The following is a 12,837-nucleotide window of genomic DNA, read 5'->3' as shown; positions in this document are numbered from 1 at the left end:
AAATATTATTTAAAGTAGCTCTGCATCCCATGTTGGCTAAAAAACCGTTGTTAAGGATTGGCAACGTCTTGAAATATCCTTACTTGAAGAAGAAGAACCAAAATAAGCAACACTATAAGAAATCTCCTGTATAATTTTGTATTCTTCAAGTTTAACGTTTCTCATAATTTTTGTTTGAAAGCTGCCAAGCATTTTCTTGTTCATGGACAAGAAGTTTTCACGGGCTCGTTATAAACATTAATTTTGAAACATTTCCTTTTTTTTTATACAAATTTACGAAAAATTAAAATAATACTATAATTCCGTTAATATTATAAAATGTTTCACCCGATTTTTGCGGTGTAAGTCCCGCCAGTCCGGCAACGCTGCAAATACAGCGATGCAATAAATATAAATACAATTTAATTTAAAAGAATTAACAAATTTAAAAAAAAAAAAATAATATTTTTTGGAATTTAAATAAAATTCAGAAATAACAGAGAAATTCTCTTTATGTTAAAATTTGTCTTATGTTATTAACAGTGGATCGCATTGTGGATTCCATTCGCCGTCAAAATCGTTGTGCCGCTGCCGGCGTCGCAGTCGCCTTTGAACTATTGTGGTGAGCGGACGTGTTTTTTTGTTTTGGTTTTCCCGTTCCCGAACGCCGGAGTACTTTTTGTTGTTAAGTGCGCGTCGTCGTACCGCCGCTATTGTTCACGTTTGTTTAGGTAATTGTCGTTAAATAAAGTCGAATACAATCACACCGCATGTACGGATCGTATCTGTATATTGGCCCTGTGTGTCTAACTGTCTTTGCGTCTGTGTGTTATATTTACTTTTCCATCAAGTACGGCAAAATATTCGACTGTTTTTTCGGGCTTTTGGCTTTGTAACACATTGTACGATACGATGTACGGCGAAATTAATAATACTCAAAACAGAGAAACACAAAAACAGTGGTGGATTTGTTGGTTCGGTGGGGGAGGGGTTTTTGGGGATCTCAACCACCGATTGTTTATAGTGGTTGTGTGAGTAAACGAACGTTAGTGCGAGTGTGTATCTGTATCTGTATGATTTTGTATCTTTTTTTTTTTTTGTTTTTGTTGTATTCGTGAGTGAGTGCGGGTTAAAGCAAGAGTTTGTGAAAAAAAAAGAAGAAATAACGTTGGGGGTTTTCTTCAAGTCCAACTGGGATCTGGGATGTTCTTATTGGCATCTGTCCGTTGCTGCGCGGTGAATGAACTCCAATCCGAACTCACACTTTGGCCGTCTTGCTGCCAAACCAACGGAAAAAAAAACGAGGCGCATTAAGCATTAAACATAAAAAAAATAAATGTAAAAAAAAAAAGAAGGAAATAACCAAAGCAAGCACAAACTCAACTCAAACCACAAAATGGTGGCAGAGACACACAATTATGGCTTATTTTCGAAATATTAACCCAACTGTGCGCAACGGCAATAGCAACAGCAAATAACCATAACAATGACGAAAGCAGAAAGCAAAAAGCAAAAAGCATAAAGCAAAAGCAAGAAAGCCTAGGTCCAACCAGAAAAGGCAAAAGCAAATGAGAGCATCGGCTGCAGTTTAATGTCTTTCACAGTTGCCTTCAATACGGGCTCTTCCCAATCGGACACTGATTCATTTTGGGAACACGAAGTCCAAAATCTCTATGGAACGAGATTCCATGCGGAATTAGGGATGCAATTCCCAGTTCCGTGGTGGTAAGGGTAAATTTATGCCATAAATCGATCCGTGCTATGGGCGGTAGAGGTACACTAAAAGAAATAGCCAACTGTTCTAATACACATTCAAATTTATGAAATTTCAAGAGGCTTTTCGGGCACATAATTATTACAAAGTATTTGTATTTTTCTTTAAAATGTTGACTTGTTTTCGTATTTTTGTTTATAATAAATATAACTTTTTATAAACCTTTTTTTCAAACCTGCCCAGTGTAAAATTTCGTTCGATTTTCTTGTGAGTTGTTCAAGGGGTTATTTCTCTCCCAAGACATACATACATACATACATACATACTTATGTATATGTATTGAGTGGGTGCAGTTTTTCATACAAAATAATCTTGTTAGCGCCAGCGCATCCAAATTTCGCAAGTTCGAAGCGCACTGCAGATGTGTTAAATATTTTGGCTTTGACGTGGTTTCTTTAAATGGCTTCATGGCTCAGTATCTAGATCGTCCTGCTTTTGAACTGAATACCAACTGAATAACCATTTGAAAGCACCATTTATGGTAAAAGAACTTGTATTTGATCAAACCTAGAATCATATCGAAAATGCTTTGCATAATAATAACATATCAATTTCGCGGTCATTCCATTGCTATATTCTATGCAAACTTACACTTACGTACATATGTATGTACGTATGCATGTACGTATATGGCATAAATTAACAACGTGGAGAATTGTACAACTTTTTTGTTGAATAGATACGTCTGACTGGGAAGGTCTCTGATTGGAGTATCTCCATCCCCCTCTTCCGCTCTGATTAGAATTCAAATTATTCCAAGCGATTACTGTGGCAAACCCATGCGCGTGTATTGGTGTGTTTGCTTAGATAATGGGTACTATCTTATCGCAGGGCTTAATCTTTTGCAAGCTGAAGGCAAAAAATAAAATAAAATAAAAATAAAAAAAAGCGATCGATCCGGAGCAGCTGCCCGGGGAAACGTACTAACAGGCTTTACTTTAACAAAACACCGATCGAATGTGCATTTTAGTATGGCTCAACCTTCGAAATTACTCACAGCTACAACCTTTCGTACGTATGTATGTATGTACATACATATGTACATACGGACATCCATATATGTGTGTATCTTGCCAACATGCGAGTTTGGCAAGACGATGACGAGGCCCTTGCTCAGCGAAAAAAAATAAGCCGGGAAAGAATTATGTTCGGGATAGCCGAATTGTGTATATCCTCTAGCCGCGAAAGCACACTAATGTTGCAAAAGATGTTGCCTGCCCTAAGGCGTAGTCAGATATTCGCGAATAACGAGAACAGTTGTATTTTTGATTCCTACTTCTGATGATGTATAAAAACTATTTCTTAATATGTGCCTTAAATGGCTTTTTTTCCATTTGCCATTTAGTTTATTTCAGGGTACTTAGCTACCTATCATATGAATGAATTTATTACATCAGCCTTATCTAAATTATCAAAATTCGTGAGAATATCATGAGACCCACCGTATACGTAATACGTATACAAATTTACTTAAAACTGCTCACTCTCGTTCAGTCGTCTTCTTTTTAATTGCCTTTTTGCCACCATTTCGGTTGGCTTCCATCGTAGCTTCACATTTGGCTTCAGTTACTTTTAGAGTCTGTTGCTCAAGTTACCGATGATGATGATGATGATGATGATGATGATGATGATGATGATGATGATGATGATGATGACGATGAGGCAACCCTTTTTTATTACCAGCCTTATTAGACGTTGCCGACATGATGCGGTCGGCAAGATCTACAAAAGTCAGTCGTTTTTAAATTATCGCAGCCGGCTGCCGTATTCAAATCAATTGGAAAATCAAATGCCCCCGCATTCAGCGGTTTATGGGGCCGGCGGCACTCATCAGATGTCACGTAATTTTCTGTGCAATAATTACTGCAACTGAATTTACCAGTTTACCAGTTTACCAGTTTCTCTAACAGATAAGTTCAGATATCTGAACCCGACTCCGCCATTGCATTTGACACGAGGTGGCAATTGTCAGTGGGTTAGTAGACAATATGCTCATTCGGGCCAGCAAACCGCAGTTCTGCGAATTTGATACCGGGGAAGCGCTAATAACTAGGTTGCAAACAGCAAAAAAAAAAAAAAATATTGATTTTTCAATGGGAAATGATTTGCAGCCAAATTGGAATCAGCGATTCGAATTACAAAAATCGAGAACTACTAATGTGGCCCAAATAGATTGATCCATACGATATCATCTTTCTGCAATTCTGTTGATATGATTAAAACTGCCTAAGAATTATAAAATGTATAGCATTAAGTTTCAAGCTTTACCTCAATTCTTCACTTGAATACACCACGTATTAGTATGAAAATGCTTTTTTAATATCGTCATTCACCCACAACGATTACACTAATTGCTATCTGGGGTAAATACAAATCTGTGGCACAACTAGACTGAAAGAGCTTTGCGTGGCACTCATGTGTTTGTGTTTTTAAGAGTGCCGGATACAAAAAGGCTAGTCAAGTACCATTGGGGGCTATTTGACCTTTTTTGGGGCGCGGGTCAGTGGGGGGGGGGGCCTTAATTAAATGATCAGCTCAAGTGAAATTCCCGAGACGTAGATATTCTGCCTTGCATATGTGTGTAGATACTCACATACACATTTATATTGCAGACACACTCGATCGTACTTACATTCATATGCTTTTTCATATGTGTGCCTGGCTGCCTGGCTGCCTGGCTTTTATTGAGGTCGATTGTTCATTTATCGTCAATGTCAGTCATCAGGTGGCCTGCGTGCATGTTTTGTTGTTTTTACACATTCCCTCGCGATTTGTTTACGTTCTGCGCCGTTCATTACAAGTCCCATCCTCAGGGCAACCCACCAAACCAAAAATCAAACATCTTACTAGGTCGTGTTCGGTGGGCCCTTGGGATTTCCAAACTCCATTCGCTATCCCGCTTGCCAGCCAGATGTAGGGGTTTTTTTTTTTCCCCTAACTACGCATTTGCCACAATCGGCGAATCGAAATTCCATTGTTTTGTATTCGAATATATATTTATATGTATATTTCATTTGCAGATTTTCTTGTCCAGAGCCCAGACAACTATATCGATGGTGGGTGCACAGACGACAACAACTCCCAACTCTCTTCCACTCCAAGCCCTCTCGTTTTCCCCCTCACCATTCTCCCCCGAGCTCTTGATCGAAAAATGTCTGACACCATTGCAGCCGAAAACGAAGGAATCTGTCCTCTAAACGAATCAAAGGGTCAGGAAATTGATACACCAGTTGACCAAGATTCGCAGAAATTAGAGCAAGATATCTTAGAGACATACATAACCGCGCCTCTGAAAATCGTAGAGCCCTTCGAGAAGTTTGAGAAGGCGAAGGAAAAGGAGAAGGAAGACAAGGAGAAGGATAGCCCAATTAGAAGCAGCACAAGTCCGGAGGATCTCACCGAGATCGAAGTCATCAGTGCCAAGGCAAAAAAGTCGGTTAGCTTCAATCCCAACGACGAGGAGATTCGAAAGTTCACCACCGGTGAACCGATTGTGGATCAAAAGAATCCATTCCGCAATGGCAACATAGCTGCCACACGGGAGAAGAAGACACCGCCTCCGGTGCCAACGAAACGATCGACCCTAAGTGTTCGCAAAACCGTGACCCAGCAACTTAGGGAACGTGAACGTGAACGTGAACGGGAGCGCGAAAAGGAGCGGGAGCAGCAGAAGAACGAGTCCAACACTCGAAAAAGTAAGCTCAATTGTGCCCAGCCGCAGACGGATGACTTTGTGACCACTGAGGAGGTGCTCAAGCAATCCAAGTATGTGAAGACATACATCAAGAATCCGGATGCGTACTTTGTCTATGATCCCTCGGTGCTGGCACGTCTCAAGTTAGAGGAACTGAAGGAGGCGACCGGCAAGTTGCCCAAAAGAAAACAGACGTTGAAGGAAACGCGAACGGGTAAACAGGCTCGCCATCAGAATCATAATCAGAATCCAAACCAGAAGGCTCAGCAGTTACAGAAACCAACGCAGCCGACTTTCAAGAAGTGCTCGAAGCCAAACTACCCGGAGTTGGCCAATTTGAAAATCCGCACCGGTACCAATTCCGATCCAGAAAGCAGTGCCTTATTCAATCCCGCTGAGGTAACGAAAAATGCTCGCAAATTTGACGAGAGGGTAAAGAAGCTACAGATCACCTCGGATGATGATCTGGACGACATCGATGTACCATTGACGAAGAGTGAGTCCAGTGACGAGTTGGCAGCCAGTTCCTCTGTGCCACAAAGTCCAGACAAACCGAAGCCGGTGGCTATGAGTGCGCCAGAGGATGTACCCTCGCCCACGCCAGGCACCTTCACCAACACCATCAGCTCCGATGAGTTCCAAGCGTATCTGGACTCCAAGGGTCTGGCTCTAATGCCCAGGCGGGAGCTATTCTCACCGACGCCCACAATCGCCAGGACCTCGACGCCCATGCAAACGGCAGAGCAGCGACGGCAACAGGTGGCTGAGTCACTGGCGGCCCTGCGCAAAAGCAACACCAAGAAGCTAAATGTACTCCAGCGGATCTCGAACAGCATATTCCCAGCTCGGCGAAAAACCACACCCACCAAGTCGGAAACTCCATCGCCGCGGAGTATCTTCAACGATTTGGAGAAGGAGGACTATCGTCGCAAGGCGGACGTGCCCACTGAGATACGTCGTGTTCTATTGGAGCGTCAGAGTCCTAACTGTCGTCGCCCAAATGGGCAAGTACAATCACCGACCGTTGATTCTGGTATCGATAAAAGTCCCAGAAATTGTGACAGCAGCTTGCAGAACAGAAACGGTGACACAAGTTTACAAAGGAGAAATGGTGACACGAATGTGCCAATGCGAAATGGTGCCGCCAGTTTGCAGATAAGAAACGGTGACAACACAACCTTGCAGAGGCGAAACGGTGACAACACCCTGCGAAGATCGACACTGGAGCGACCAGGTGTGAATACCGGACGTCAGTGGCCAGAGGCACAGCAGGTGGGTCGTATCAACCGCTCCACTTCGGTGGATCGCAGCCAATTCAACCACGAACAGCCGGCGCCTGCCAGTCCTGTGGCCACATCGACGCCAGTGCGTGGCCAAAACCAATGGGACCAATTGCGGGCCATCAAAGAGGTGACGGATCGCCAGCTTTACCACAAGCTTCATCAGCAGCAGCAACTGCATGCCCAGCCACTGCAGGGACAACAACTGCAGCAGCAGACAATCAGACAACGACCGAACGAGGATATCTACTCCCAGGTGATAGTGCATCCCGATCAAACCAATTTTGTTCGCGGCTCAATGCAGCGCAACACCTTCTCCGGCATCAGTGGTCGCAGCCGACCACTAATGGTTTACAATAGTACACCAATGAGACAGCAACAAATGCAGCAACAGCCGCCGCGATGTCAGAGTGTCCTGGACAACATGACGCCAAGTGCTGGAAATCCAGGTCAACAGACACCGGTGGTAATGCGGCAAAGGGCCGCGAACCAGGAGCAATCGCAGCAGATGCCATCGCGTCGAATCGGTGGACTTCTCACGCGCGAAGAGATTCTCGAAAAGGTCAAGGAGTTTTGCCGCAAGAGCATCACCCGAGCACCGGAAACCAAGACGCCGCTCCAGCCCATCTATAAGCGACATCTAACGCCGCCCAACGCCGATGTCTCGCCCGTGTCCTACGCTTCCGTGGATGATCAATGGTAAGTAATGTTCCTTACTAGACACCTTTACATGTAACCTCATAACCTTAATGGCCATTGAATATTAAAGCACTGATTTCTCTTATTTTGCTTCTATCTCCAGTGCTCGACCACAGGTGCCACAGCGTGTCCAGAGTTTACCCGTCGCCCAGGGGCGCTATGTTACCAGCGGCATGTCAGTGGACGGACCATCACCGATTTACGCTCATGTCAGCAAGCGGAACAGTTTGCTGTCCAATGTCTCCGAACAGTATTTATCCAATCAGCAGCTGGGAACACTGGCCAGGCCGGTGCCGCTGAACCAGTTGGTGCTGGTGGACACGGGCGAGGGTGTTCAGGTGGCCCAGCTTGTTGACTATCTGCCCTACGTGCGACCGGCACCCGCCCAGGGCTATATGATGCAGGATGGCCGGGCCACTCCGCTCATCCTCGACCAATCGGCCCAGCAGACCAGCCAGATTTACTGGACACCGCAGCACCGGCAGCGTATCTCTCATCCGGTGCCAGCACCGCGTTTTATGAAGGGTCAAGCCATGCCCACGTCCAGAAACAGCACCATAAGCCGGCATATGGAGGAAAGGATGGGTATGGGCAACGCCTCCGACTGGGAACTCAGCTCGGAAGCTGGGGAAGTACGGCGCATAATGGAAAAACAATTATAATTTTAAGGTGAGTGAAATGAACTTCTTGTTTACAATACATTTTATTAAGGCACTGAGGCAAGCTGAGTGAACTGCTTGTTTATAAGGCATTTTAATTAAAACATTAAACGTTTTTACGATATGTATGAAAGCAAAGCCCTTTTACCGGCTACCTTCACAATTAAGTAATTTATATACAAAGGCTCAACATCGTTAGAATTTGAATAATTTTACCATGCAAATTCGAAAGTCATGGAAATGGTTCAGTACTCTGCTGTAGTAGAGTTCTAAGCCACGGTTTGAGGCCATGGTAGGTGTTTTGCTTTGCGCTTGAAATCGGTTATGAGAATCTAGAAAAATCGGTTGAACCGATAGCGCCATAGATATATGTATTTCCATCTCTAGGGCACACAAAGAGTTTATTTATTTACCGCTGCAGATAGCTAGTGCTATTTTACCTAACCGTCTATTTGACTACGCTATTTGTTGCAAATAGTTTGAAATATAAAGGTGTGTAGTGCGTTAAAGTTTCACCCCGATTACAAAATCCAAATACCAATTTGAATGCAGCCAACCCACACAACTTGCATATGTACATGTTTATATATTTGCATTGTTTTTAACTTTATTGTGAAATTACATACATATGCAGCTATCCAGATAGCCATTTACGTAGGCATATATATGGATTTCAAGGTCGATGTACTAATAGGCCCATTAAACGCGAAAGCAAAATAGAACCTGGCAATTTTCCCCAAAATTTACCTTTATGACGTATTTGTTGCTTGCTCGCTTGCGCCAACGGAAAAGCGCGCATGTGAAAAGTCAGCTGCTCTCTCGCTCACTCCGAGGAAGCTTTAAGATTTTCTTTACTAGGTCAGTGTCAAAATAAAGGGTAAAATTGGGAAAAGTCACTACTCTCTTCTCAGTGACCTCCTATTTTAGAACTTTTACGCGTCACTTGTAAACAGAACAATGAGATTGATTAACTGCACCGATTATACGGCATTTAATTAAGTACCTACATATTCCTACTTGGTGTTCGGAAACAAGGGGACCGTTGTCTTTAGACCCCTGAAAAGTAGAATGTAAACCAGCTACTTAAGTGTATTGATAGCCGAGCCCCGGGTAAAGAGCGCACATTGGGGTAAAATACAGATTTATAGAAGAATTGAAAATATTCTATTATTTAAAATAAAAATTAACGATCGAAAATGTTCTTTAAATTCACAGAGGACGGAGCAGAAGATGGAGTCGGAGGGCAGTAGGAGCGAAGACATTGGGCGCACTAAGACCGGGTCCAATTTGAGTGAGGAGTCTCTCGGGAGCAGCACCTCATCGTCGGTACTCAACTCGTGGACCATTCTGCCAGTGGCAAAGGAGAAGGATGACGGACTGGAGGCGAAGAACGAAGAGGTGACGGATTTAAGGCCGAGCAGTCGGGCGGATAAGCAGAAAAACGAGAGGTGAGATCACACGATGATGATTACCGAAAGATATATAGAAACTCATCCAGGAATTTTGATCCCAAGCAGATGCAACAGGCCCGCGGCCGAGGATCCCCAGGCAGATGATATTTCCGATGGTATTTCGATAATCAGCGATTGCGAGAGTACCGATCGCATCTCACCCAATCTATTTTTGCGCGAACCCCTATTGGGTGACTTGGGTTTCGGTGATTTGCCAACTAGTCCCATGGAACTGATTGCCCCTATTAGCACTGGCCAGCAGCTAAAGGAGTATCCTGAACGGGAGCCGCAACCGGAGCAGCAGCAGCAGCAGGATTTCAAGAGCGTAGTGCGCTCCAAATTGGAACTCCAGTTGCCACCGCTGGTGCAAAACGGCCTGACCGCCTTCTTCTATGTGGCCTCCACTTTGGCCATTTTGGCCTTTGTGGGTAAACTACGGAATCCGGAATGGCAGGTACTCGGCGAGGAGAAACCACTGATCGAATTGGAGCGCCGGGTGGGTGAGCTGGAGCTACAAAACAATCTACTGCGCGCCGAAATCGATATCATGGCCAAGAAACTGCATTATCTCGCATCTGGACAGGATGCAACGATGCAGCGACAGGGAGCTGGTCGTGCCAAGGGCAAGACCTTCAAGGCCTGGCCAGGAAATGGTGATTCGGTTCAGCCCGTGGACATTACCAAGGCCGATTTGAAGCAACCCTTTCAGTGCGCCGATGGTCAGTTCGTTGAGATCGCTGGCATGTGTCTGGAGAACAAGCAGCATCTGGATTCTCTAACAGATGAGATTGGAAATGCCGTCAATGATGTGCTACAGCAGTCTGGAGCCTTTCACAAGTTTGAAAAGGTCACCGAGAAGCTGGGCAACTTTGCTGGTGCCGAGGATACCGAAGACAACGTTGATCCCAAAGGTTTTCATGCGAATAATAATAATGGTCCACAAACCGTGACTTCCCATGGCCAGTCATCGAAGCTGGCGGATGGTTCGAAAGAGCGTTATAGGCCAAAGTATAAGCAGGAGTACAACTCGAACGACAGGAAGCAGCGGCGACCGAATGAAGAACACGATCACCGCAGCCGAAAAGATGATCACTCAAAGGAGCATGGTAAAAAGAAATACTACGATCAGTCCTCCAATAACCGGGGGCGTTACAATAAGAACACCAAGAAATCCAACGAGGAGCACTCCAACGAGAACAGCAAGGAACGCAATCCCAATAACGATAACGATAGCGGCAGTGGCGAGTGGCACGAACGAATGATGCTGCAGCGAGGAAACGCTCGCCACAAACACCAGAAGCGCAACAATAACAACTGGTACATCGAGCGAGGCGAAAGTCGCGAACAGATGCGTTCTGGAGAGACCCAACGCTAAATGGATGATCCCCAATATAATATAATAATCAACGCATCAAGACGATGACCTCTATCTTCATCCCGAAGGAAAAAAGGGATCGAAAATTCGCCACAGAGGTCACATATACATATATACTTTAATCCCAAGATATACTTAAGGACAACGTGTGCTAGTAAAGCGCACACCGAATTTGCGCTGGTTCCTAACTATACATGTGTGTGTGTTTGTAATATTTCGACGATGCTTCTACAGAGTGTTTTTTTTGTTTTGTTTGTTGTTGAAGACAGCAATTAAACAGGAATCAAGGTTTTTGGAAACACACTGTAGAACCAGAGCTTAATAAGCATCAAGCGATGCAAGTGCTTAATATTTATTTATTTTTACCTACAATTACCGTGTTTGGCTGCGTTAAAGCTAGCATTATCCTTGTAATCCCGATTTCGCAATGTATGTACATATACAGATTCAATAGTCAGTGTTTAATACTAGTGTATCGCATTTTTAATGGAAATATCGCACATTTAACTAAAATGGAATTAGAACTAAAAAGCAGATGAGGACTCATATTGAAATTGAACTTAAATGTAAATGCCACTTAAGTTAAATGTGAGCGATGTCTTTGTATAATATCGGTTCCTCCCAATGAAGGGTGTTATTCTTCTACAAAGTTCCAGCTCAACCTAAGAGACAGACCCATCCAAGTCCGTCAATAAAGCAAAATCAATTTCCTTTCAACGAGTTTATCAATAATCCTTTTGAAACATTAGATTTCGCTACAAATTGTGTATTGATATATACATAAATATATATATTTGTGATACCTATACTAATATTTTTTTTTAGTCTAGAAAAATAAATTATTGTACCATATTAGGTATTCCTGGAAAGCCAATTCAAAAAAAAAAAAACAAAAACAATACAAAATTGATAAAAATCGAAAATGTAAAGGAAATCCATATTTTTGTATGCATGTTCGTTCAAAATCTAAGCGTATATATTAATAAATGTATAAATGTGTACCCCAAATGTTTTGCGATGAAATAAATAAAAATCCTTAAATTTCATTTAGCATTTGCTTATCTACTTACATTTTTAAGGTTTCCACAAAAAATCATTTTTGATTTAAAAATTATAAAAAGGGAAAGTATGAGTATCCCAATATTTCTTACTGTTCACGGCGAACGCACATACATACATACATACACAGGTGTGACCTTTTACCTTTTGTTCGAGCGCGGTCCACTCTAATGTACATATTGCCTCTGGGTGTATGTACGCATATGTTACGTGCTCATGCACTTTCATTTCTTGTCCCAGTTTTCGGATGAAAGGGGGAGGGGTCCGAGCCAAAGCACGTAGAGAGCGACTCGTTTTGTGGGCCAGAGAGGCGGGCATGTGTACTAAAAGTGTGCCACGGAAGGATATGCACTCATTGCGCAAGTCCTTCTTGGCTCGATTTTACTACAAGCACAACCAACACTCGCCCACACACTCCTGCACTCGCCCAGTCACGCGCATCATTATTCAGGGCAAACGAGTGATGTAAACCCAAGCCGAAGTTTAAATAATTAAGAGTAGACATGATGATCTTACAAATTTAAATACTTTTCAAAGATATTATTACTTTTGAAGAATATCAGATGGGTATTGCAATGCTAACTAACGCTATAATTGATATTTCAATTAAAATTAAATTAATACAACAAACGTTGTTTCTAATACCCGTTGTTTCCAAACCAACTCTATTTCAAGCCGAAGCTTATATACCCTTGCAGTAGCTTAAAAAAAAATGATGTATACCAAAGTAAGAACAATTTATGATCAAAAAGTACGAAACTATGATTTCTTATCTAACATTTTCAATTATATTTCCCAGTGTTTGAAGTTGAGCTGCGGGCTCTGGGTCAGTTAGAATAGGCGGTGCCCGCATTAATATTTATTTTA

At 43.0% G+C, this 12,837-nt stretch overlaps 2 protein-coding genes across 4 annotated transcripts; both read left to right on the top strand.

Annotated features, from left to right (window-relative positions):
- Nucleotides 1-584: 584 nt before the first annotated feature.
- On the top strand, nt 585-8,088 carry LOC26535260 (serine/arginine repetitive matrix protein 1). 2 transcript variants are annotated; one of them, XM_039377637.2, is made up of 3 exons: nt 585-710; nt 4,774-7,426; nt 7,530-8,088. In XM_039377637.2, the coding sequence occupies exons 2-3, from the start codon at nt 4,905-4,907 to the stop codon at nt 8,086-8,088; spliced, it is 3,081 nt and encodes a 1,026-aa protein (XP_039233571.1). In that variant the 5' UTR covers nt 585-710; nt 4,774-4,904. The 2 variants fall into 2 exon arrangements, with proteins under 2 accessions (XP_039233571.1, XP_039233572.1); XM_039377638.2 differs by lacking the exon at nt 585-710 and adding an exon at nt 737-1,704.
- A 1,227-nt stretch (nt 8,089-9,315) lies between these two features.
- LOC6524933 lies at nt 9,316-11,957 on the top strand. 2 transcript variants are annotated; one of them, XM_015190486.3, is made up of 2 exons: nt 9,316-9,533; nt 9,603-11,957. In XM_015190486.3, exons 1-2 carry the CDS (start codon nt 9,316-9,318, stop codon nt 10,909-10,911), a joined length of 1,527 nt encoding a protein of 508 aa, XP_015045972.1. In that variant the 3' UTR covers nt 10,912-11,957. The 2 variants fall into 2 exon arrangements, with proteins under 2 accessions (XP_015045972.1, XP_039233575.1); XM_039377641.2 differs by having other exon boundaries at nt 9,600-11,957.
- The last annotated feature ends 880 nt before the right edge of the window (nt 11,958-12,837 follow it).

The sequence above is a fragment of the Drosophila yakuba genome, chromosome X (assembly GCF_016746365.2).
Source record: "Drosophila yakuba strain Tai18E2 chromosome X, Prin_Dyak_Tai18E2_2.1, whole genome shotgun sequence".
NCBI classification, from domain to species: domain Eukaryota; kingdom Metazoa; phylum Arthropoda; class Insecta; order Diptera; family Drosophilidae; genus Drosophila; species Drosophila yakuba.
This window is presented reverse-complemented; position numbering and strand designations above follow the sequence as displayed.

Excerpts from the sequence above, each read along its gene's own strand:
- LOC6524933 (XM_039377641.2), top strand. The coding sequence starts at position 9,316 with ATGGAGTCGGAGGGCAGTAGGAGCGAAGACATTGGGCGCACTAAGACC. Across the intron at positions 9,534-9,599 it reads GATAAGCAGAAAAACGAGAG|CAGATGCAACAGGCCCGCGG; the intron begins GTGAGATCACAC and ends TTTGATCCCAAG.
- LOC26535260 (XM_039377637.2), top strand. The coding sequence starts at position 4,905 with ATGTCTGACACCATTGCAGCCGAAAACGAAGGAATCTGTCCTCTAAAC. Across the intron at positions 7,427-7,529 it reads GCTTCCGTGGATGATCAATG|TGCTCGACCACAGGTGCCAC; the intron begins GTAAGTAATGTT and ends TTCTATCTCCAG.